General features: G+C 39.8%; 1 protein-coding gene across 1 annotated transcript in view; it reads left to right on the top strand.

Annotated features, from left to right (window-relative positions):
• The window catches only part of LOC139159152 (uncharacterized), a 68,210-nt gene that overhangs the window by 5,892 nt on the left and 37,813 nt on the right, over positions 1-24,505 (top strand). Inside the window, exons 4-8 of the mRNA XM_070736504.1 lie at positions 362-1,156; positions 3,347-3,559; positions 4,739-4,865; positions 6,949-7,855; positions 23,984-24,272. Of these exons, the coding sequence (XP_070592605.1) occupies positions 362-1,156; positions 3,347-3,559; positions 4,739-4,865; positions 6,949-7,855; positions 23,984-24,272 (2,331 nt within the window). The remainder of the gene's footprint in view (positions 1-361; positions 1,157-3,346; positions 3,560-4,738; positions 4,866-6,948; positions 7,856-23,983; positions 24,273-24,505) is intronic.

Below are 24,505 nucleotides of genomic sequence, written 5' to 3'. Positions count from 1 at the left end.
GTGCTGTTTGGTTTTTAATTGATAGGGTTTTTTAGTTTTTTCTTAATATTAGATTTGTGCCTGTACAATATTGTTTTATCGCTTGTTGTGAGCCGCCCCGAGTCTTCGGAGAGGGGCGACATACAAATCTAATAAATTATTATTATAATTATTATTATTATTCCATTTTTATGTACAGTCATATTAATATTCTGTATTTAATATTTTAAACAATGGCTAATCAACATGTTTATCAAAACAAAATTGGATTTTGTTATATGTTTATCAAAACAAAATTGCATTTATTAAGACCTAATATGTTGGGCTTTATCTGAAACACCCCTCCCCCAAGATATCATAGCATTTTTATTGCTTTTTTCAGATCAGTGATAGAATTGCTTCAGAGACTCTGAGCGATAAAAATCAATTTCCTTTTTTCCATCGGATGGTCCCTAAAGAAGGTTTCCACTATCCAGGAATTATCCAAGTGCTCCTCCATTTCAGATGGACCTTGATTGGCCTCTTTGGTTCAGACACAGAAAATGGAGAAAATTTCATGAGGACTTTTACTCTTTTGCTTGTCAGGAACGGAATTTGTGTGGTTATATCACAACGATTCTCAACAATTATACCTACAGCACTGTTCAGGGATGCCCTCTCCAAGTGGAGACAAGTCAATGTCTTTGTTCACTTTATAGAATATGATTCTCCTTTGGAAAGAAGTCTTCCTTTCCATTTAACATTTATGTCTTTGCCAGGACTCATTGAAGGGAAAATATGGATCACCACAACTCTGGGAATATATTCAATGAAAAAGCACAGACTATTCAAATACACCCATAGTATTTGGAGTTTTGCTTTTCAGGTGAAAAAAAAGCCCAAACATGATGCCTTTCAAACTTACTTCTTTGTACATCGACAGTTTGAAGGTCAGTCTTTTCAGTGTTCTTTATCAAAACATGACTTTTCTATCAAAAGCCGGAGAAGATGCACCCAGAAAGTGCAGCTGGAATCCCAAAAGGGAAGGAATACAATCCAGATCCGAAATTATCAATATATTTACAGTGTCTTTATGACTCTGGCACATGTCTTGAAGGCTGTATATAGCTCCAGATTGAAAAGGAGAAGGAAGGAAGGCAAAAAGAGTTTGGGGGCTCCAAGACTGCATCCATGGCAGGTATGGAGTCCTGACAAAGTTCCATCAAACTTAGTGACTTTTTAGAAGATATCCAAAGGAGAATGAGTACAATCTCAATTATTTGAAATCAAAATTGCAAAACGTTTCGCTAATCTAATTTCTCATGGCATCATGTCCCAAAGAGTGAGCACCATGTCACATGCATAAAAAACTGCTAATTTTAAACAAGGATGTATGCGTTTTAAAAATAATTCTGGTATTTATGGATTTGTGAAGAGTACCATAGCAGTTTATGAAAGAAATCGTGAGATCATGCAGCCTAATATCCAATCTCTGCAGAAATCATAATTAAGAATTTTCTCATTGATGGCTGCTCAGTCTTTCCATTAAAACAATCAGTAAAGGAGACAACGAACTTTTCTGGGTCAGCTCTAAAATTGCTCCTCCTTTTAGGATGTTTTTCCTGTTATCCAGCCAGAATCTCCTTTTATTGTGAATGAATTCATTTTACTATATCCCACACTTTGGAACAAGGGTGAAAAGTTTTAAAGTTTCAGTGTTACATTTTTCAGTTATTGGAAGAGCTCTGTATCTTCCAATTTAAAACACTCTATTATCTGGAAAAGGTTCTCCCAGACTCTTGATTTTCAGCTTTCATTGAGAAACCTACCCCTTATTTAAGTAGGCTCCTAATAGCAAAAAATAATTTGTTAATATTTTGCTGAAATCAAATTATATAATGAGAGCATGATAGCATGGTGGTGCAGTGTTTAGAATATAGTATTGGAGGCTAACTCGGCTAACTGCCAGGAGTTTGATCCTGAAAAGGTTGACTCAGCCTTCCGTCCTTCAAGGTCACTAAAATGAGAAGACCAATTGTTTGGAGGAAATATGTTGACTCTGTGAAGTTGTATATAAGTTTATTTATTTATTGTTAGAGTTGAAAGGGACCATGCAGCTCATCAAGTCCAACCCCCTGCCTGAGCAGGAATCCTAAAGCACAATAGCAAAGTGGCAGTCCAATCTCCTCTTGAAAGTGTCCAGAGTTGTGGAGTTCACAATCTCCGCAGGCAGGTTGTTCCAAGGGTTGATCGCTCTGGCTGTCAGGAAGTTCTTCCTTACTTCTAGGTTGAATCTCTCCTTGGTCAGCTTCCAGCCGTTGTTCCTCATTCGGCCCTCTGGTGCGCTGGAGAATAGAGTGGCCCCCTCCTCTCTTTGGCAACCCCTCATATACCTGTATACAGCTATCATGTCCCCTCTGGCCCTCCTTTTCTCTAGGCTATCCATGCCCAGTTCCCACAATCTCTCTTCGTAAGTCTTGGTTTCAAGTCCCCTAATCATTTTGGTTGCTCTTTTCTGCAACTTCTCCAGAGTTTCAATGTCTCTTTTGAAGTGTGGCGACGAGAACTGGATGCAGTACTCCAGATGTGGTCTGACCAGGGCATAGTAGAGTGGTATTAATACTTCCCTGATCTTGGAGTGCTCTCGCTATTGCTATAATCTACTAAGAAAGTGTAATGGTTTTTTGGGGTAGGGTGGAAAGATATGCTACTTATGAACAATCAATTAAGAAGTGAGTGGATCCCACTTCTTCATATCAGGTGAAAGACACTCAGAAACGTTCTTCCCTAAGTTTTCGATATGAAAAAAGGGTCGGTAGGAGATTTATATTTACAGTTTTGCAAAATTCTCTTAGTAGAGTTCTGGTAAAGTAGAATTAACTCATCTAGTCATATTTCCTGTCTGGTCTTCCTCCTGTGAGAGGGCAAGCTTGGTATCTAGACTGTTCATGTTATTTTATTTATTTATTTATTTATTTATTTATTTATTTTATTTCATCAAGCACATATTAGATTACAGATGTAAGTATAAGCTTGATTATGAATACAAGAAACAGATACGAATAAGGGAATATTAGAACAGGGATGGTAGGCACACTGGTGCGCTTATGCAATTATATAATTAATAATTAATAAAAAATTTAATAATTAAAATAATTTTATAATTATTAATATAATTATAATTATTAATTTATTATTATATATAAATTATCAATATATGGTTGAAGAATTTTGGTTCACTTTTAGAGTGAGTGGTATACCTGCTCTTCTATTTAAGCATATTTGCTAGTTAGAAAACCATAGAAAAAAAATTCTAATGTCAAAAGATCATGTGGGATAAGAAGCTAAGTTTTTAGTTTTTAAAATTCCCAGATCTTTTCCATTCTAGTTCCATCCCTTTCTGGAGAATAATGAGTTTCTCAATATCACCCAGAGGAAACTCTACTTGGAGCCAAATGGAGATATAACAGCAGATCTAGACATTAAGAGCTTGTTGGTTTTCTTCAACAAGGATACCATCAAAGAGCAACTGGGGAGTTTTAAAAGACAAAGACTTATTATCAACCAAGATGCTCTGTCACGGGTAAAGTTGCTCAATAAGGTGGGTGAAATACTACTTTTTCTCAGTTATCCAAAGCCTTAGGAATCATCACCAAAGTGAATGTGAAAGTGAAACTTTAGACTGTTTTAACACATTATTTACTGTTGACAATGTAGAAAAAGCAATCCGTGACCTCAAACCTTCCCTATCTGCTGGACTAGACGGTCTCTGTGCATACTTCCTAAGGAAACTTCCTTCTGCTCTTGCTGAACCCCTAAGCATTATGTTTCAAAAATCCTTCAGGACCAGCACGCTCCCCAAGCTATGGTCAAAAGCAATAGTCATCCCCATTTTCTAAAAAGGAGACTCTTCACTAGTGGACAACTACAGACCAAAGATATTTCACCAGAAGAGCCCTTCACTCCTCCACTCAAAACAGAATATCAAATAGACTAACAATCCTGGGCCTAGAAAGCCTAGAACTACGGCGCCTAAAACACGATTTGAGTATTGCCCACAAAATCATATGCTGCAATGTCCTACTGGTCAATTACTACTTCAGCTTCAACCGCAACAACACAAGAGCACGCAACAGATTCAAACTTAATATGAACCGCTTCAAACTTGACTGTAAAAATATGATTTCAACAATCAAGTTATCGAAGTGTGGAACTCATTACCGGACTCAATTGTGTCAACCCCTAACCCCCAACATTTCTCCCTTAGACTCTCCACGATTGACCTCTCCAGGTTCCTAAGAGGCCAGTAAGGGGCGTACATAAGTGCACTGGTGTGCTTTTCGTCCCCTGTCCAATTGTCTTTCCTTTCTTTCACCTATCTTATATATGCTCTTCCTTTCATATATCCTCTCCTCTAAGTTCACTTTCACCCTCTTTTATATTATCACATGTCTATTTTTCTTCCTATGTATTTGTGTATTGGACAAATGAATAAATAAAAATAAATAAAAATTTGCTCATGCCTGAGGATCACCAGAGGGCCGATCATGAAGGTAGCATGATGCTCCACCCACCTGCCCGGATGCTGCAATTTGGGTTATTTTACCCTCTGCGCATGCACAAAGCATTCTGGGCAGGTGGGCAGAGCCTAATGCTCCCTTTGTGACCGGGTCTCCAATGACTCACAGGCATGAGTGTACCAGGAGCATTTCACATTTCACCCCAGTGGGTCATAACATATTTTTGGTATTCATGGTTCCTTTTTTTTCCCCCTGCTTAGTCTCTGCCTCAGTCCAAATGTGTGGAAAGTTGTCATCCTGGATTTGTCAGGAAAGCTCGAGAAGGAGAGCCAGTTTGTTGCTATGACTGTATTCCTTGTCCAGAAGGCACAATCTCCATTCAGGAAGGTGGGTAACACCAAAGAAAAGGACAGACTTTGTAGAAGTGAATTAATCCAGAGCATTTTCATAAAAATCAATATTTGGAACTTCTGAATTGTTGTTTATCTTTCAAAATGCATAATTTCTTATCTAAAGTGACAAATAGCAAAAAGACCTTGAAGAGATAGCAGGATTTGCTAGATAGGGCAAGCTTTACTAATGCCAAAGAAAGTATCCCTGCTGTTTATTAGTCTGGAAATTTCCCGTCACTTTTAATTTTCTGGAATTTGAATCAAATCGAATAGAAACTTTATCATTACTTTAAATATATGCTAATCAGCATTCATTAAAATGAAATTTTGTTGCATTCATCTCTCAAAAGATAACCATTATGCATATACCCACATACCCACATATATTTGACACAGAGAAACAACACAATCTAGTTTGGATATATGCATATTACATGGGTGAGGAAAAAAAAGAATCCTGCAAATTTACAAGACAGGTAGAATATGGAATAAAACTGTTTACAGAATCTAGTAGTCCTGCTATAGTTGATTGGAAACCTTCTCCCAGAGGGGAGCAACAGAAACAGACTATGAAGTGGGTATGTGGGGTCTCTAACAATGGTTCAAGCTCTAAACACAAAATGCTTATAAACAGCATCCTGAATAATGGGAAGCAGGTTTCCTATCATCTTCTCAGTTGTCCTCACCACTCTCTGTAGGGTCTTTCTATCTGAGACACTGCTGCCGCACTGATGAAGTTTTTTAAAAACGCTCTCAACTGTACCTCTGTGAAAAGTGGCCAGGACAGAAGGAGAAAGATGTACTTTCCTCATCTGACTCAGGAAATGCAAACACTGCTTTCCACATTTCATTAAAGATAACGTATGAAAAGTTCAAGTCAAATTGTTAGTTATCTGTATCCCGAGATACTTATAGGGGCTTCTTCTTAGGATCATTGTATTCTGAGTCCACAATGAGGCAGTCTGGACAGTTAGGAGTGCACCTCATTACACCCATACAACCAGAGTTGCCAATAGGCATTCCAGATTATTTGTAGGTCTTGTTTTACAGGCCAGTCAACTAGATTTCACAAGAGGAGCATACTCTCCATGGAGTAAATTAAAAAGTGATATCTGGCAGGACCTAGGAAGTTAGCCTAGAAAGATTAACTGATTCGTTATTTACTATGAGGATTCTGTACATAACACAGGAAATTATTCACATCCTAGGACTTTCTGCAGTTTCATAGATTATTATAAATACAGTTATTCGTTTTAGAAAATATTATACTTCTTATTTATTTTCTGGGGAAATGTGAAGAAATATATTACCAAAAATGCTCAAGGTAGCAGTTGTCCCAAGAAGGTATATCTTGAAAGGTAAAATGGTAGAATAATTAATAATTAATAATTAATAATTAATAATTAATAATTAATAATTAATAATTAATAATTAATAATTAATAATTAATAATTAATAATTAATAATTAATAATTAATAATTAATAATTAATAATTAATAATTAATAATTAATAATTAATAATTAATAATTAATAATTAATAATTAATAATTAATAATTAATAATTAATAATTAATAATTAATAATTAATAATTAATAATTAATAATTAATAATTAATAATTAATAATTAATAATTAATAATTAATAATTAATAATTATAATTATAATAATATATTAGATTTGTATCCCGCCCATCTTCGAAGACTCGGAGCGGCTCACAACAATAGTGAACAATGTAAACAAATCCAATATTTAAAAACTATCTAAAAATCCTTATCATTAAAATAACCACACCTCAATCATATCGTACAATAACCATATAAGGGGATACATCAGTTGCCCCAGGCCTGGTGACATAGGTGGGTTTTCAGCAACTTATGGAAGGCAAGGAGAGTGGGGGTGGTTCTAATCTCTGGGGGGAGTTGATTCCAGAGGGCCGAGGCCACCACAGAGAAGGCTCTTCCCCTGGGTCCCGCCAGATGACATTGTTTAGTTGACGGGACCCGGAGAAGGCCAACTCTGTGGGACCTAATCGACCACTGGGATGTTAAAGAAACATTACTTTTTGGTTTTTTCAGATACAGAAAAATGCACCAAGTGTCCAGATGATAAACATCCAAATGAGGTCCGAGTTCAATGTATTTCCAAAATTATAACCTTCCTGTCATATGAAGAACATCTGAGCATCATCCTAATCTCTTTTGCTCTACTCTTGTTTCTAACAACAGGCCTTGTTTTAGTCATATTCATTAAATATCTAGAAACTCCCATTGTCAAAGCCAACAACCGGGACCTCTCTTACATTCTCCTGATCTCCCTCCTGCTTTGCTTCCTGTCTCCTTTTCTCTTCATTGGTCAACCAAGGAAAACCACCTGCCTTCTCCGACAAACAGTTTTCAGCATCGTCTTCTCAGTTGCCATTTCTTCTCTCTTGGCCAAAACGATTATGGTGGTTTTGGCTTTCCTGGCTACAAAACCAGGAAACCGAGTAAAGAGATGGTTGAGGAAGAGCTTGGCCAACTCCATCATCCTTTCCTGTTCTTCTGTACAAATTATCATCTGTTCCATCTGGCTTGGAGTTTCTCCCCCCTTCCCTGACACTGACCTCCATTCTCAACCTGAAATAATCAATATACAATGCAACGAAGGGTTTGTTATCATGTTCTACCTCACCCTCAGCTACCTGGGCTTCCTGGCTGCCATCTGCTTCATGGTGGCTTTCCTGGCCAGGAATCTTCCTGGGGCCTTCAATGAAGCTAAGCTGATCACCTTCAGCATGCTGGTCTTCTGTAGTGTCTGGGTGAGTTTTGTGCCCACCTACCTGAGCACAAAAGGGAAATTCATGGTGGCTGTTGAGGGTTTCTCCATCTTGTCTTCCAATGCTGGTCTGCTGGTCTGCATATTCCTCCCTAAGTGCTACATTATCATTCTGAGGCCAGACCTGAATACAAAAGAACATCTTACAACCCAAAGAAATATAAAACTGTGAAACTGAGGAATTTCTACTCTCAATATATCACAACACGTAAGGACAAAGAAAACGTCCAAAGTATTCTTATACATGAGCTGGCCCAATAATTTTGTTGAAATAGTTAAATGTCGGCTGGAAGAGAGTTCAGTGGAATTGAACTACTGCTGAACTCTTCGGAGTTGTTGAATTACTATATCTGTCCTAACCTTTTAGCCTATCTGAGATGCCACACTGCAAATATTCGAAACGTGAATCTTGTTGATATGCCATAAATATTTAGTTTGAAAAGAGGAACTTTCAGGGTCTGATAATTTTAATTTTATCATAGTTGATTTGCAAATTTGGTTCTCTGCACTATTGATCTCAAAATCTCAGCTTGGTTTATTATTTATTAAATTTATTTGCTGCCCATCCCTCGGTTCACTGTGACTCTGAGCTGCTGAACTTCACCACCATAAGGGGAGTAGAAAGACATCTCCTATCCAAATTAAGAGGATGATAATCTGATTCATCCAACTGGTAAACTAAATCATTATATACTGTATGAGGGGAGCTAAAATACAATTTCATAAGATTTCTACAAAAGAATTCCTAAACTCTTTTAGGAATTTAGGAATTCTTTTGTAGAATTCCCAAATTTTAGAATGGAATGATTATCCCATGGATCTAGTATGAGGGAAGATAGGGAGATGCATAAATACCCAGTCCTTCTTCTAATGGTTAACACTCCAGTCCCATGGTGATGACACAATGGTTAGAGAGCAGTATTGCAGGATAGCTCTGCCGACTGCTAGCAGTTCGATCCTTTTTTAAAAAAAATATTTATAAAATATTTTTTTAATACCCATAAGCTTGATCCTGATTCAGGCTTAAGGTTGACTCAGCCTTCCATAATACAAAGTTGAAAAATAATAGTATAATAAGCAGCAGGGCAAAATTAGAGAAGTAAAGAAATAAACTGCCTGTCATAATAGTCAGTAGAACAGAGTTATTTCACTCAGGGAAGGGATAAGAAGGAGGAAGAGGAAGTAGGAAGAGAAGAGGAAGAGAGTTGGTGGAGAGGAGAGAGAAGGAAGGGGGAGAGAAGGTTTAAGAAATTAGAAGGGAGAAGAGGTAAGAAGGTGGAGAGTGAAGAGATAATGAAAGGACAGGCTAGCAGTCAATAATAGTAAGACCATGAAGCCAAAGCAATTAATGTTTGTTTAGATGTTTTATTATGTATTGTCTTGTAAATATGAGATATATGGAGGGAAAATATTTTTAAAATAAAATAAATAAAATAAAATGAGGACCCAGATTGTTGGGGGCAATATGCTGACTTTGTAAACTGCTTAGAGAGGGCTGTAAAGCACTATGAAGCTATATACAGTATGTCTTAGTACTATTGCTGCCATGTATATATCATTTGTTTGTATACCCTATGAAAAAGACTCCCCTAATAATCGCTTTATTGTTTGCCTGAATTATTTGGTGGTCTGTATGTTTGGGTGGACAAAGAAACCCTTTTGCAAAGGTGAAAGTGTCTCAGATTTAAAGATCAAATTTTTTATTTCAAATCCTGATTTCAAAGACTGAACCTCTGGAGAAAACGCAGAAGAGAACAACCAGGATGTTAAGCGGGGGGGGGGGGCTTTGCCCAGGTTCGCCTGGTGCGCCAGTTGGGGCCCTATTTGGACTGGGAGTCATTACTCACAGTCGCTCATGCCCTCATCACCTCGAGGCTCGACTACTGTAATGCTCTCTACATGGGGCTACCTTTGAAAAGTGTTCGGAAACTTCAGATCGTGCAGAATGCAGCTGCGAGAGCAATTATGGGCTTCTCTAAGTATGCCCATATTACTCCAACACTCCGCAGTCTGCATTGGCAAAGGTGAAAGTGTCTCAGATTTAAAGATCAAATTTTTATTTCAAATCCTGATTTCAAAGTCATTGAAACTCTGGAGAAAATGCAGAAAAGAACAACCAGGATGATAAGCGGACTGGAAACTGAAACATACAAAGAGCAGTTACAGGAACTAATCATAGCCAGTCTGGCAAAGAGAAGGGCAGGGGTGATATGATAACAGTGTCCCAATACTTGAGGGGCTACCACAAAGTGTAGGGGATCAGAATGTTTTCCAAAGCACCAGTAGTCCAGACAAGGAATAATGGATCGAAGCTGACCAAAGAGTGTTTCAACCTGGAAATAAGGAGGAACTTTCCAATGGTGAGAGTGATCAACCAATGGAACAGCTTTATTTGTTTGTTTGTTTGTTTGTTTATATATTTTTTATTTATTTTTTATTTATTTATGTATTTATTTATTATTTTTTATTATTCATTTTTTATTTTTTATTTTTTATTTATTTATTTATTATTCATTTATTTTTTATTTATTTATTTATTTATATTTTTATGCCACCCTTCTCCTTAGACTCAGGGCGGCTTACAACCTGTTAGCAATAGCACTTTTTAACAGAGCCAGCCTATTGCCCCCACAATCCGGGTCCTCATTTTACCCACCTCGGAAGGATGGAAGGCTGAGTCAACCTTGAGCCGGTGATGAGATTTGAACCGCTGACCTGTCTGCAGAGATTGTGAGAGCTCCAACAATTGAGACTTTCAAAGGGAGATTGGACGTTGATCTGTCTAAAATGGTATAGGGACTCCTGATTGAGTGGGGGGGGGGTTGGACTAGATGATCTACAGCAGAGGTCCCCAACCTTTTTTGCACCAGGGACCGGCTTTAAGCTAGACCAGTTTTCCATGGCCCGGTGGGGGGGGGGGAGCTAGCTGTCAGCGGCGCCGTAAAAGGGGCGATCAAGAGAGGAATGGGTGAATGAATGGACGGAGGGTGGAAAGGAAGGAAGGAAAGAGGGAAGGGACAGGAACAGAAGAAGGGTGCAAAGGAAGCAAGGAAAGGTGTGAAAGGGGAGAGTAAGAGAGGAAGGAGTGAAAGAAGGGAATGAGGGAGGAAAGAAGGGAGGAAGGAAAAGGAAAGCAAGAAATGGAGGGAGGAAAGGAAGGAAGGAAAGAAAGAAAGAAGGGGGGAAGGGACAGGAACAGAGGAAGGAAGCAAGGAAACTTATGAAAGGGGAGAGTAAGGGAAGAAGGTAGGAAGGAGAAAGAAAAGAAGAAATAGAGGAAGGGAAGGTAAAAGAGAGAAAGAAAAAGAGCAAGAAAGAAAGCAAGAAAGAGAAAGAAAGAAAGAAAGAAAGAAAGGCAACTTCAAAGAAAGGCTCACTGAGCATCTCTCACTCTCTCTCTCTCTTTCTATCCCTCTTTCTTTCTTTCTCTTCCTTTCTCTCTCTCCTCTTCCTTTATCTCCTCTCTCTCTCCCTCTCTCTTTCTCTCCCCCCTCTCTCCCCTTTCCCTCTCTCTTTCTCTCTCTCCCTCTCTTGCTATCTCTCCCCCCTCTCCCTCTCTCTTTCTCCCTCTCCCTCTCTTTCTCTCTCTCTCCCCCTCTTGCTCTCTCTTCTTCTCACTTTCTCTCTCTTGTTTTCTTTCTGTCTCTTTTGCTTTCTCTCTCTCTCACTCTTTCTTGTTTTCTTTCTCACGCTCTTTCTCTCTCTTTTTCTCTCTCTTGCTATCTCTTTCTCCCCCCCTTTCTCTCACTCTCTCTTTCTCACTTTCTCTCTATCTTGCTGTCTGTTGCTCTCACTCACTCTCGTTCTCCGTTCTTCTCAGCGGTGGCGCGCGCACGCCCTGCCCGCCTCACCTTTGCGAGAGCACTTTCGCCCCGGGCTCTCAGCAAGGGGGTTTGCAGGAGAGGTGGGGCCAGCGAAGGTGATATTCAATGTCGGGGGCGCACAGGCGGTTGCACGCGCTCCCTATCTCCCTGCTAGCCCACTCGGAATATTCAAAATAAGAAAAGCCTTCGCCGGCAAAGGTTTTTCTTATTTTGAATACTCCGAGTGGGCTAGCAGGGAGATAGGGAGCGCGTGCAACCGCCCGTGCGCCCCCGACATTGAAGACCTCCGCTGAGAAAAGCCTTTGCCGGCATTTCCTCTCGGCGTCAAGGAGGCGCAGCGGCGGGCGGAGAGAGGGAAGGGGGGGCAGCGGCGTCCCTCCTGGCCTTGGCGGGCCGCCCGACCCTCCCCACCTCATGAAAACGCGGCGGGCAGCGGGGGGAGAGTGAGGAGCCGGTTCCGGCGGGCGCGGGGCTTGGCTGGCTGGCGGGGGGAGCGCCGCTGGTGGTGCGGAAAGGCCGAGGGGGCCCTGGCGCCGCAGACCGGCTGAAAACCCCCAACGGCCCGGTGCCGGTCCGCGGACCGGCGGTTGGGGACCTCTGATCTACAGGGTCCCTTCCAACTTTAATAATAATCTGACTGTACTGTATTAGCTGTGCACCAAATGTCTGTTGCCTGAATTTGGAGAGATCAACTTTCAACTTACTTTTTTTATTTTAGCCCCATTATCTTCCCCTCTTGATTGATGTCTCTATTCAAGTCCAATTTCAAGTTTCAGCCTTACACCTATACAATGCACAATTTCCTGAGAGAACATGAGTTTTATTTTCAGGTATCAGGTAAACAATGTACTCAGGAATCTCTATCATAGAAGGGTGGCATAGAAATTGAATCAAAAATAAATAAGTAAGTAAGTAAACAAACAAACAAATAAACAAACAAATCATTTGAAATTGGTCCAAGGCTTAGAAGGGGGGTCAGGGTTGTCAGCCAGTCCGAGCATTTAAGGTTCAGAATGAAAGTCACCCACAGGGATTACACCAGAGCTGAATATTGTTTACAACAAAGACAAGAGAGGGAATCTAGTCTAGCCTGATGCTCCTTGGGATGTTGATGCAACCAACTGCCACTCATTAGAATGTTTAAGCTGTTGCTGGGGAACTAACCTAACAGAACTTGCCTGCTGAACTCCATTCTACTGGGCAGTGACAATTCAACAACTTCAAGAGCCAAACTAAACTATAAAGGGCACAAAGACAACCTTCTCAGATCCCCTTCTAATATTACAAGTTATGGAGTTGATGGGTACTGAGGGTGACAACGAGATCAGAGAATGACTAACCCACATGCTGGGGAAAGCCAGCAACCCAGAATTATCTGGACAACCAATCAACCATCTAATTATTCTGTGAATGTCTTATTCTGGTACCTGGAGGTTATTGGGAGGGCGGCGGAGGCTTTAGCTAAACCCTGGCAAGATTGAGTGGCTTTTTCAACTTTTTCAAAGTTTTTTTGAGTAATTCACTTTGGCTGCTGTATTTCTTAGAGATTGGAGGGAATGAAAACCCATTCAACAAAAGTCATGAGACTAAATTACTGAGAGAGCAGAAGTGGTTTTTACTTCTAAAATGGAAACAGAGCTTCAGAGGGGTGTGTTTGCTTTCCAGGAAAACCAATATAAGTGATGCCAAGAAAACAGAGCAGGGGTGGGCTGCTGCCCAGAGGGGTGGGGGAATGCAGTGGGGTAGCGAAAATGGAGCTTCACCCCAGAGCACCCAATTTGCACTGAAAGATGTTGAAAGAAAATACAGGATATTCTGCATAAGCCAGGCCCACAGAGTGGTAGTAATATATAGAGTGCTGGTGAGACCACATTTGGAATACTGTTTTCAGTTCTGGAGACCTCACCTACAAAAAGATATTGACAAAATTGAACAGGTCCAAAGATGGGCTACAAGAATGGTGGAAGGTCTTAAGCATAAAACGTATCAGGAAAGACTTTAATGAACTCAATCTGTATAGTCTGGAGGACAGAAGGAAAAGGGGGAACATGATCGAAACATTTAAATATGTTAAAGGGTTAAATAAGGTTCAGGAGGGAAGTGTTTTTAATAGGAATGTGAACACAAAAACAAGGGGGCACAATCTGAGGTTAGTTGGGAAAGATCAAAAGCAACATGAGAAAATATTATTTTACTGAAAGAGTAGTAGATCCTTGGAACAAACTTCAAACAGACATGGTTGGTAAATCCACAGTAACTGAATTTAAACATGCCTGGGATAAACATATATCCATTGTAAGATAAAATACAGGAAATAGTATAAGGGCAGACTAGATGGACCATGTGGTCTTTTTCTGCCGTCAGTCTTTTATGTTTCTATGATTCTATGGTAGCTGTTCACTGGAACAGGGGGATAAAGACTAAGAGCGAATCTGACCAATCACAGATCTCTTATCATATTCCGGCCCATCCATGTCAGGAAGAGAGCTAACCGCTTCCTATATTTCCTCCCGTATTGTACTGCACAGTTATTATCTAGTGGTATTGTTGTTACATATTTTAGGTTATATGTCAGTGATGGAAGAGGAAGAGGAAGGAAGTGAGCAAATAAAAAGAAAGAAAGAAAAATAAGGGGGGGGAGAAAGGCAGGAAGAGGCGCTGAATGTGTTACTCAATGGCTGCGGGAGGCTGAGGGGGCAAAGTGCAAAAAGTTGTGAGACCGCTTGTTTCAAAAAATCGGGATTTTTTAATAATGCCCCAGGACGCGGGACAAATTGCAAAAAATCTTGACTGACCCGCCCAAAGCGGGATGCCTGGTCACTTTAACTGAGCCTGGTTACTTCACCAATGGCTGCATTCACATTTGTAACTTTTAACTATGGTTTGTTTTCTGAAGTCGAATCTGTTGCCTGATGGGTTAGTAAATTATGGGAAATTCATGAATTTAGATGAACAATAGTTTGTAAGTCAAACAACCAGGGTTATTTTTCTTTCTGCAAGGATGCCATTCACACAATAGACTTTTCTAGATCAGGGAAAATAGCCAAACTGAGACAAGAAGCAGGTCAAAGTCCAGACTTCTGAGAGACTATGAAAAAAACCAGAAATGTCAACAGTCACCGTTCCTCCTCTCCACTGGAGAAAAAACTACATATTGGCAAGAGCAAACATCTATCCAAAAAGGGGAATTCCTCCCATCTAGTACCCAGACCCCGAGAGTAGAAGCCATATAGCATTCTCTGGAGAACATCTGCCACAATGGTAGACAGAAGAAGTCAATTCCCTGAGTATTGAAGTACCTTCCCCCAGCATCAGTTTCTGAACATGTCTTGACAGGAAGGATGAGGAGGGTGTTTCCAGGGTTGTATATGCAACATTTCACAAAAATCCTTTCCTCCAGTTCCCCCTCTGTGCATGGAGCCTTGGAAGAAGATAAATTATCATTCACAGTTATTATCACAATCCCAGACTTTGACACATACACTGCTACTTTTCCGGTGACTGCCTTTGATATGATGTGAGACTGAAGGAACATGGAATAGATCTTCCATCAGAAAAAGATATACCGTATATACTCGAGTATAAGTCGCTCCGACTATAAGTCGAGGCGCCTACTTTTGCCACAAAAACTGGGAAAATTTATAAACCCCTGTATAAGTCGAGGGTGGAAATTGCAGCGGCTACTGGTAACTTATAAAAATGAAAACCAATAAAATTACATCAATTGAGGCATCAGTAGATTAAATATTTTAGAATATTTATTTCAAAGAAAGCCAGTAAACTAGCTCTGTAAGTTTAAAAGAGGGTAAACAGGTATATATCCCCCAAGGCAGGTATAGGCAAAAAAAATGCAAGTACCTAGGTACTTACCTCAATCCCCTGCTCCTGCTGGTTTGGGTTAGGGTTAGGATACTTGACCTCTCCTTGCCTCAAAGAGATACAATTTACCTCTATATTTACTATTACTGAACATCCAAAATATACTTAATTCTATGTATATATGCCATATGTGTAAATAAATATTACACACAGGCACACAAAAATATACAGTACATTATCTACTATATAAACTGTATGTGTATATACAGAGAGAGAAAGAGAGAGAGCTCTTGTAAAATTATATATGGTACATTCAACCTCACTTACTGTAATAGGAAAACAAACCCAGACTCCACTTTCTGCCACACAGTTAACCATAACTAGAACATTACACATGTCTTCAGATGTACAGGTACTTCCCTAGCTTGCACATCACTGTTAGAGCTAGGAAATGTCATGGATTGAGTAAAATGTGGTGATTTTCACTTAACAATGCTTTTGCTTAACAACAAATTTTGAGCTCAATTGTGGTCATAGGTCTCTGTCTGTCTGTCTGTCTGTCTGTCTGTCTGTCTGTCTGTCTGTCTGTCTGTCTGTCTGTCTTCCTTTCCTGTCTGTCTGTGCCCCCCTCATGTCCCCTCCCCGGGTAAATTACAGAGTCAATACTGTATTGTTTTTTTATTTAAGGTTACAAAGCAAATGAAGAATCATTTTGAGTATTCTTTAAAATTTCTTCAGTGAGATCCATAGCTAATCTGGCAAAAAAAATTTCACCTGGCAAAACTTTTTATTGTTGACATTAGGCACAGCCAGACAGATGTCTTAAAAGGCAAACAAACTGTCAAAAAAGTATGCTTTTTAAAAATATAATATTTTGGTTGTTGAATTTAATTCTGCCTTGGCGCGTGGCAGCCCCCGCAGATGGGTGGCTGGCGAGGACCACGCATTCCCATCTTTGTGTTCGCTGGGGTTAAAGGAAAGTTTAGGGAACCCCGCCCCTTGGAGAAATGCCTCGTTGGTGACATTCTGAGCGTTTTTACCTCCCCACTCCGAAAACCCCACTTCTCGGCAGCTTGCCGAGGCTGAGAAGAGAGTGATTTTAAAAGGCACTCTCAGCTTGGGGTTTTCTCCCCACTGAAATGTTTCTCTGGCCACTGACAAATTGCTCGCCCGCCGCCCTCAACACCCGCTTTGTCCTCGACCCGGCAGAAGAAAACCGCGTCCTTTCCTGTTGCTCTCTTCCCGAGAGGTGGGGTGAGGGGGTGTTGAGAAGACAGAAGCAAGAATCCACCCCCCCCCACACACACACACACCTCATCGGCTTTTTTCCCCTCTAGCGCGGCATTGGAGTGTTTGGCTGGCTCCTTTTCTTGCGGGGAGAGGGGGAAAAAGCTGGGGGGGTGGATTCTTGCTTCTATCTTCTCGCCGCCCCCCCCCCGCACACCTCACCGGCTTAGGAATGTCGTTGCCTCCCACAGCCACTTCAACACGCGCTGCGGATGTGCCTGCCTTTCCTACAGCGAAGACAGGCGGCACCTTCCCGAAGGGCTCAGCTAAGCGGGTGGGGGAAAGGCTGGCCATTTGCCGCCTCTCTCCGCTGTAGGAGAGGCAGGCGCAAGCAAAGCAATGTTCCAAAGCGGTCTCCGGGAAGCAACCGAGGGAAAGGCAGTCGTCTGCCTTTCCTTCAGCTCAAAAGAGGAGGCAAATGCCCTGCCTTCCCCCAGCCGGTTAACCGAGCGCTTCAAGTTAACCGGCTGGGGGAAGGCGGGGCTTTTGCCTCCTCTTTCGGGCTGAAGGAAAGGCAGACGATTGCTTTTCCCTCGGTCGCTTCCCGGAGACCGCTTTGGGACATCGCTTTGGGAGAGGGGGCAACTGCTCCCGGTTTAAGAAGCAAGAATCCACCCCCCCCAGCCAAATGACTTTTTTCTTGTTTAGCGCGGCGTTCGAGTGGTTGGCAGGTTCCTTTGCTTGCACCCAAGAGCCAACCACTCGAACGCCGCGCTAAACAAGAAAAAAGCCGTTTGGCTAGGGGGTGGATTCTTGCTTCTTAACCAGGAGCAGTTGCCCCCTCTCCCAAAGCTATGTCCCAAAGCGGTCTCCGGGAAGCGACCGAGGAAAAGGCAATCGTCTGCCTTTGCTTCAGCTCCAAAGAAGCTCTGGGAGAGGGGGCAACTGCCCGGTTAAGAAGCAAGAATCCCCCCCCTAGCCAAACGGCTTTTTTCTTGTTTAACGCGGCGGTCGAGTGGTTGGCAGGTTCCTTTGCTTGCACGCAAGAGCCAACCACTCGAACAGATTGTTTCTGTTTGGAAAAGGAAAGCCCCTGGATATTCAATTTTCTGAGAGTGCTTTGAAATAATCTAAGTCTTCTTTGGAAACAGGCTATTGAATCAGCTCCATGAATTATGGAACTCCTGCTTCTGTTTTTGATGCTATGGGTGTCCCAGACAGTCTCTGGGAAACTTGGAAAGAAGTGCCCACTGAATTCGGTGCACCTGGGTAGGGAAAGACCATGGAGCTACTACAGGCTGGGAGACCATCTCATCGGTAAAGTCACCAGTGCAGTAACAGTACACCAGAAAATATATTTTTTCAACCCGCTTCCTTATAGTCAACCTCATTAGTAAGTTATTCAGTTTGATCAAATTGTATTCCTTCCATCTGCAGTTGTAAGACTCTCATTCTTTTCTCCTTCTTCTGGTTAGTCCTATATTTCAGGAACTGATTAATTTTGTTAATTTATCAGATTTCCACAGGTTTCTTCTTTTATCTTATTTAGTGGAAGAGACACAAATTGCAAAGGTGGAACAGTAAAAAAATGCCTGAAAAAAGTCCACATTATTTTCCTCTCCAAGTCCAATCTTGAATTTATGACTTGAATAATGCCTTTTGTTTAAAGTAGTGATTGTTGTAGTTTCTTTCTTTATTTAATTTATTTGTCAAGTACATATTGGTAGTATACAAAGAAATAACACTGTTTATATATGTGGTATTGGTACTAATAAGAGGAAAAGTTAGAACAGGGACAGTAGTCACGCTGGTGCACTTATGCATGCCCCTTACTGATCTCTTAGGAATTGGGGAGGTCAACACTGGATAGTCTAAGAGTAAAATTTTTGTGCATTTGGTGATGAAACAACAGAGTCTGGTAATGAGTTCCATGAATTAACAACTTGGTTGCTGAAGTCATATTTTCTACAGTTGAGTTTGGAGTGGTTTACTTTGAGTTTGTATCTGTTATGTGCTTGTGTATTGTTGAAGTTTGAAGCTAAAGTAGTTGACAGGAAGGACATAGTAGCAGGTGATTTTATGGGCTATGCTTATGTCATGTTTAAGGTGACGAAGCTCTAAGCTTTCTAAGCCTAGGATTTAAAATCTGGTTGCGTGTGGCATTCTGTTGCAAGTAGAGGTGTGGAGGACTCTTCTTGTAAAGTATCTCTGGATGCTTTCTAATGTATTTATATCCAAAATGCAGTTTGGGTTCCATACACATGAGCTGTATTCAAGGATTGGTCTGGCAAAATTTTTCTTCGCTTTGGTTAGTAGAGTGATATGACCAAAGAAAAAGCTACATAGGATTAGGTTAACTACTCTTGAAGCCTTTTTTGCAATCTTGTTGCAGTGGGCTTTGGCATTTGGGTCATTTGATATGAGTATTTAAAGATCTTTTACAGAGTGAGGGTTGTCTGTAATGTCTTGTTTATCCAGTTTTTATTTGATGTTTGGATTCCTTTTGCTAATATAAGGACAGAGCATTTTTTGGTTGAGATTTGGAGTTGCCAGATGTTTGACCATTCTGATACAAAGTCAAGGTCTTTTTGGAGGGTAGCTGTGTTGTTGGTGGTATTGAAGAGATTTATATCATTGGCGAAGAGAACGCAGTTGCTTGTAATGTGGTCACAAAGGTTTATAGAGTATGAAGAGTGTTGGTCCTAGTACGCTGCCTTGGGGTATGCTGCTGCTAACAGGAACAGGATTAGATATGGCGCTCCCTATTTTGACAATTTGTTGTCTGTTTGATAGGAAAGCAGTTATCCAGTTATGTAGGTATCCTGAGACTCCATAGGATTTCAGTTTTATTAGTTTATCATGAATCACTTAGTCAAAGGCGTTACAGAAGTCTATGTAAATTATGTCTATTGATTTGCCCTGATCAAAATATGTTGTCTATATGCTTTTGCAGTGAATGAGTTGCAGGTTACAAGATAATTTTTTTCTTAAATCAAATTGTTTGTCAGAGAGTAGATTGTAAGTTTCTAGATGAGTGGTAATAGATTGGTATATGATTGATTCCATGAATTTGCATGTGACACGGCATAGAGAAATTGGTCTGTAGTTTATAACTAGATGGGGATGTCCTTTTTTGAAGATGGGGATGACCGTAACTTGTGACCATAGTTTTGGTAGTGAACTAGTCCTGAATGATTTTTCAAAGATTATGCTTAGAGGTTCAGTTATGGCTTTGGAGAGCTTTTTTAGGAAGTATGCACATAGACCATCAGGCCTGATTGATAGGAAAGGTTTTAGGTCATGTAGTGCTTTTGTAACATTGTCCTCATTGAAGTCTATTTGTGTTAAGTTGTTGTGAGTGTTTGCAGTGCGATTAGGGAATTTTGGGGTTGAGCCATTGCTGTTTACAAAGACTGAGCCAAATAATGTGTTGAAGAGGTTAGCTTTGATTGATTTGTCATAGCATTCTTTGTTGTTGTGCCCTTTTAGTGGTGGGACAGTTTTTGAGTCCTTGAGTTTGTTATTTACAAAGTTGTACAAGGTGCGGTTGGATCTGGTGCTGTGATAGTTGAAGCATTTTGTCTTTATTTGGTGGCATATTATTTGCTACATATTTGTAGCAGTTTTTGAAGTTGGCTACATAGTCTGTTTTGTTTTTCTGCCAGAGGGATTTTATTTTGGTTTGTAATTTCTTTATTAATATGGGTAGTTTGATTTTTTTGGTTATGGTAGTTATTAGTGGTATGTGTAGACTAATAGTTCTTTGGACTTCAAGTAAGAATGTGTTGTAGAAGTCATTGGTAGTGTTACAGCTAGAGAATAGAGCTGTCCAATCAATATTTGAGAGATTTGGCATCTATGAGTTCATAGTTCGCTTTTTAAAAAAGTTAACCATGATCAGCTCATTTCCATATTTTTATAACTGATATTCAATACCTATTCCTTACAGGAATAGAGGATGACTGTATCATGATCAGCTCATTTCCATATTTTTATAACTGATATTCAATACCTATTCCTTACAGGAATAGAGGATGACTGTATCATGATCAGCTCATTTCCATATTTTTATAACCGTGATCAGCTCATTTCCATATTTTTATAATTGATATTCAATACCTGTTCCTTATAGGAATAGAGGATGACTGTAGAACAGTTTTTCTGAGTCACTTGTGAAATATCCTCTTTCTTTTATGATGGCTGTACTTTTAAAAAATTAATTATTTTGCAGACTGAGTACTGTACTGATGAGAATTACTGCTAGTATAAATAATAGATTATTTGTAATTCATTTTTGGAATAGAATAGAATAGAATAGAATACAATAGAATAGAATTTTATTGGCCAAGTGTGATTGGACACACAAGGAATTTGTCTAGGTGCATATGCTCTCAGCGTACATAAAATAAAATATACATTTTTCAAGAGTCATGTGGTACGACACTTAATGATTGTCATAGGGGTCAAATAAGCAATGAAGCAATATTCTGAGACATGGTTTAAGGATTCTAATAAATGGGAAATATCCATACCAGGATATACACTGTATAGTAAGGATAGAATAGAGAGAAGGGGAGGTGGAGTAGCCATTTATATTAAAGAAAGTCTAAAAACAACACTAATTCAAAATACATGTCAAGATCTAGAGACTCTCTAGATTTGCATGCAAAATAAAGAAGGTTCTGTCATTAGAATTGGGGTGATCTATAGGCCTCCAGGGCAATCCGAGGAATATGACAACAAGATGGTGGATGAAATTACCCAAATGGCAGTAAAGGGAGATATTGTGGTTATGGGTGATTTCAACATGCCTGATGTTGACTGGAATATCCCCAGTGCCCTTACATGCAAAAGTAAGAATATAGTAGAGGCCTTTACAGGAGCAGCTCTGGCACAGCTGGTTAAGACACCAACTAGAGGGGAGAATATTATAGATTTAGTTTTTACGAATGGGAATTGGGTTTCAGATGTCAAGGTGGGAGAAAATTTAGGTTGCAGTGACCATCTATGTTTGTGGTTTGATGTAAAAACTCATTGTGAGCAATCCTATAATGCAACCAAAGTATTGGATTTCAGAAAAACAAATTTTAATGCAATGGGGGAATATTTAGATAATGAATTAAAGGGGAGGGATAAAATGGCAGGAGCGAGCACCCAGTGGACTGTATTAAAAAAGGCCATCTTAAAAGCCACTGGATTGTATGTAAGACAAATAACTAAAGGTAAAAGGAAGAAGAAACCGCTATGGTTTAGCAATGATGTGAGGGCTACAGTCAATGAAAAAAAGGCTGCCTATAGGAGGTATAAAGAGTCTGGAAGTACAGCTGATAGAGAGGTGTATAAAATGAGACAGAAGGAGGCGAAACAGATAATATATGCTGCTAAAGCCTCAAAAGAGGAAGAAATTGCCAAATCTGTAAAGAAGGGGGATAAAACCTTCTTCAAATATATTAGTGATAAGAAGAAGAAAAACTGCGGCATCACGAAGCTTAGTACCGGGAATAATACATGCATTAATGGGAATAAGGAGATCGCTGACCATTTCAATAGCTACTTCTGTTCAGTTTTCTCAAAAGACACCTTACAAAATAATACTATAGAGGGATATAGCATTGCTTCCAGCTGTACGGATTCAGCTCCAGTGATCTTAGAAGCCGATGTATTAGAAGAACTTGAACGATTAAAGATAAATAAGGCAATGGGTCCAGATGGCATCCACTCCAGAGTTCTTAAAGAACTCAGATCTGTCATTACTACCCCCTTGACTGATTTGTTTAACCAATCCTTGTTAACAGGAGATGTTCCTGAGGATTGGAGAATGGCCAGTGTTGTGCCTATTCACAAGAAGGGCAGTAGAGAAGAAGCTGGTAACTACAGGCCAGTTAGCTTGACATCAGTTGTAGTTAAAATGATGGAGACTCTACTCAAAAAGAGGATAAATCAGCACCTAAAAAACAATAACTTATTGGACCCAAATCAGCATGGCTTTACTGAAGGCAAATCACGTCAGACTAATCTCATTGATTTCTTTGACTATGTCACAAAGGTGTTAGATGAAGGTGGTGCTGTGGATATTGCCTACCTGGACTTCAGCAAAGCCTTTGATACGGTTCCACAAAAAGAGCTGATAGATAAATTAGTGAAGAGTGGACTTAATCCCTGGATAGTTCAGTGGATTTGCAGCTGGCTGAAGCTTAGACATCAAAGAGTTATTGTTAATGGCGAGTATTCTGAGCAGAGTCAGGTTACAAGCAGTGTGCCACAAGGGTCTGTTCTGGGTCCTATTCTTTTTAATATGTTTGTGAGTGACATAGGGGAAGGTTTGGTAGGGAAGGTTTGCCTATTTGCCGATGACTCTAAAGTGTGCAATAGGGTTGATATTTCTGGAGGCGTCTGTAATATGGTAAATGATTTAGCTTTACTAGATAAATGGTCAAAGCAATGGAAACTGCAGTTTAATGTTTCCAAATGTAAAATAATGCACTTGGGGAAAAGGAATCCTCAATCTGAGTATTGTATTGGAAGTTCTGTGTTAGCAAATACTTCAAAAGAAAAGGATTTAGGGGTAGTGATTTCTGACAGTCTCAAAATGGGTGAACAGTGCAGTCAGGCAGTAGGGAAAGCAAGTAGGATGCTTGGCTGCATAGCTAGAGGTATAACAAGCAGGAAGAGGGAGATTATGATCCCGCTATATAGAATGCTGGTGAGACCACATTTGGAATACTGTTTTCAGTTCTGGAGACCTCACCTACAAAAAGATATTGACAAAATTGAACGGGTCCAAAGACGGGCTACAAGAATGGTGGAAGGTCTTAAGCATAAAACGTATCAGGAAAGGCTTAATGAACTCAATCTGTATAGTCTGGAGGACAGAAGAAAAAGGGGGGACATGATCGAAACATTTAAATATATTAAAGGGTTAAATAAGGTCCAGGAGGGAAGTGTTTTTAATAGGAAAGTGAACACAAGAACAAGGGGAAACAATCTGAAGTTAGTTGGGGGAAAGATCAAAAGCAACATGAGAAAATATTATTTTACTGAAAGAGTAGTAGATCCTTGGAACAAACTTCCAGCAGACGTGGTAGATAAATCCACAGTAACTGAATTTAAACATGCCTGGGATAAACATATATCCATCCTAAGATAAAATACAGAAAATAGTATAAGGGCAGACTAGATGGACCATGAGGTCTTTTTCTGCCGTCAGACTTCTATGTTTCTATGTTTCTATATTAATAAAAATCTTTGCTTACCATTTTCTCAACATTTACAAATATTAAATGTTGATGGACGGCTATGATCTGTATTGGCTTCAGACTCAAGAGCCATGTGTTCATAAAGAGGATGAAATTGGAAAATAAAAAATATATTTTATTAGTACTGTTGATGATGCTTGTATTAACTACAGCATTTTTTGTTACACTAGCGTATCTTATACTTCCAAAGGAATAGAACGCTTTATTTACACCATTCAAGAGATCAACAAAAATATTCAGTTCCACAGAAATCTCACACTAGGCTACAATATCCATGACAACTATTTGAACACACGTGGCACTTCAGAAGCCTTGCTGGACATGCTCTCTACTGGGAAAGCCAATGTTCCCAACTACAGCTATGGAAGAAAGGATAACATTTTGGCTCTTCTTGATGCAGCTCACAGAGAGATTTCCACCCAAATGTCAACATTAGTAGGGACCTACAAAATCCCACAGGTTTGTTTGCGTGTGTTTCTTTATATAGTAAAGTGAGTGGGGTGTTAGTTGGTGCAGGATAGTTCCATCCAAATCTTCTTTATGGAATTCAAGAGCTGCTTTTATTTTATTTTATTTTATTTTATTTATTTTGTCCAATACATAATACACATTGAAGAGAATAGATATATAGTAATATAAATGAAGAAAAGGAAAGAAGAAAAGATATAAAAGTATAGGAGATCATATATGAA

This window comes from Erythrolamprus reginae, chromosome 2 (genome assembly GCF_031021105.1).
Source record: "Erythrolamprus reginae isolate rEryReg1 chromosome 2, rEryReg1.hap1, whole genome shotgun sequence".
In the NCBI taxonomy this organism is placed as follows: domain Eukaryota; kingdom Metazoa; phylum Chordata; class Lepidosauria; order Squamata; family Dipsadidae; genus Erythrolamprus; species Erythrolamprus reginae.
Note: the sequence above shows the minus strand (reverse complement) of the source record. Positions and strands in the feature narration are given on the sequence as shown.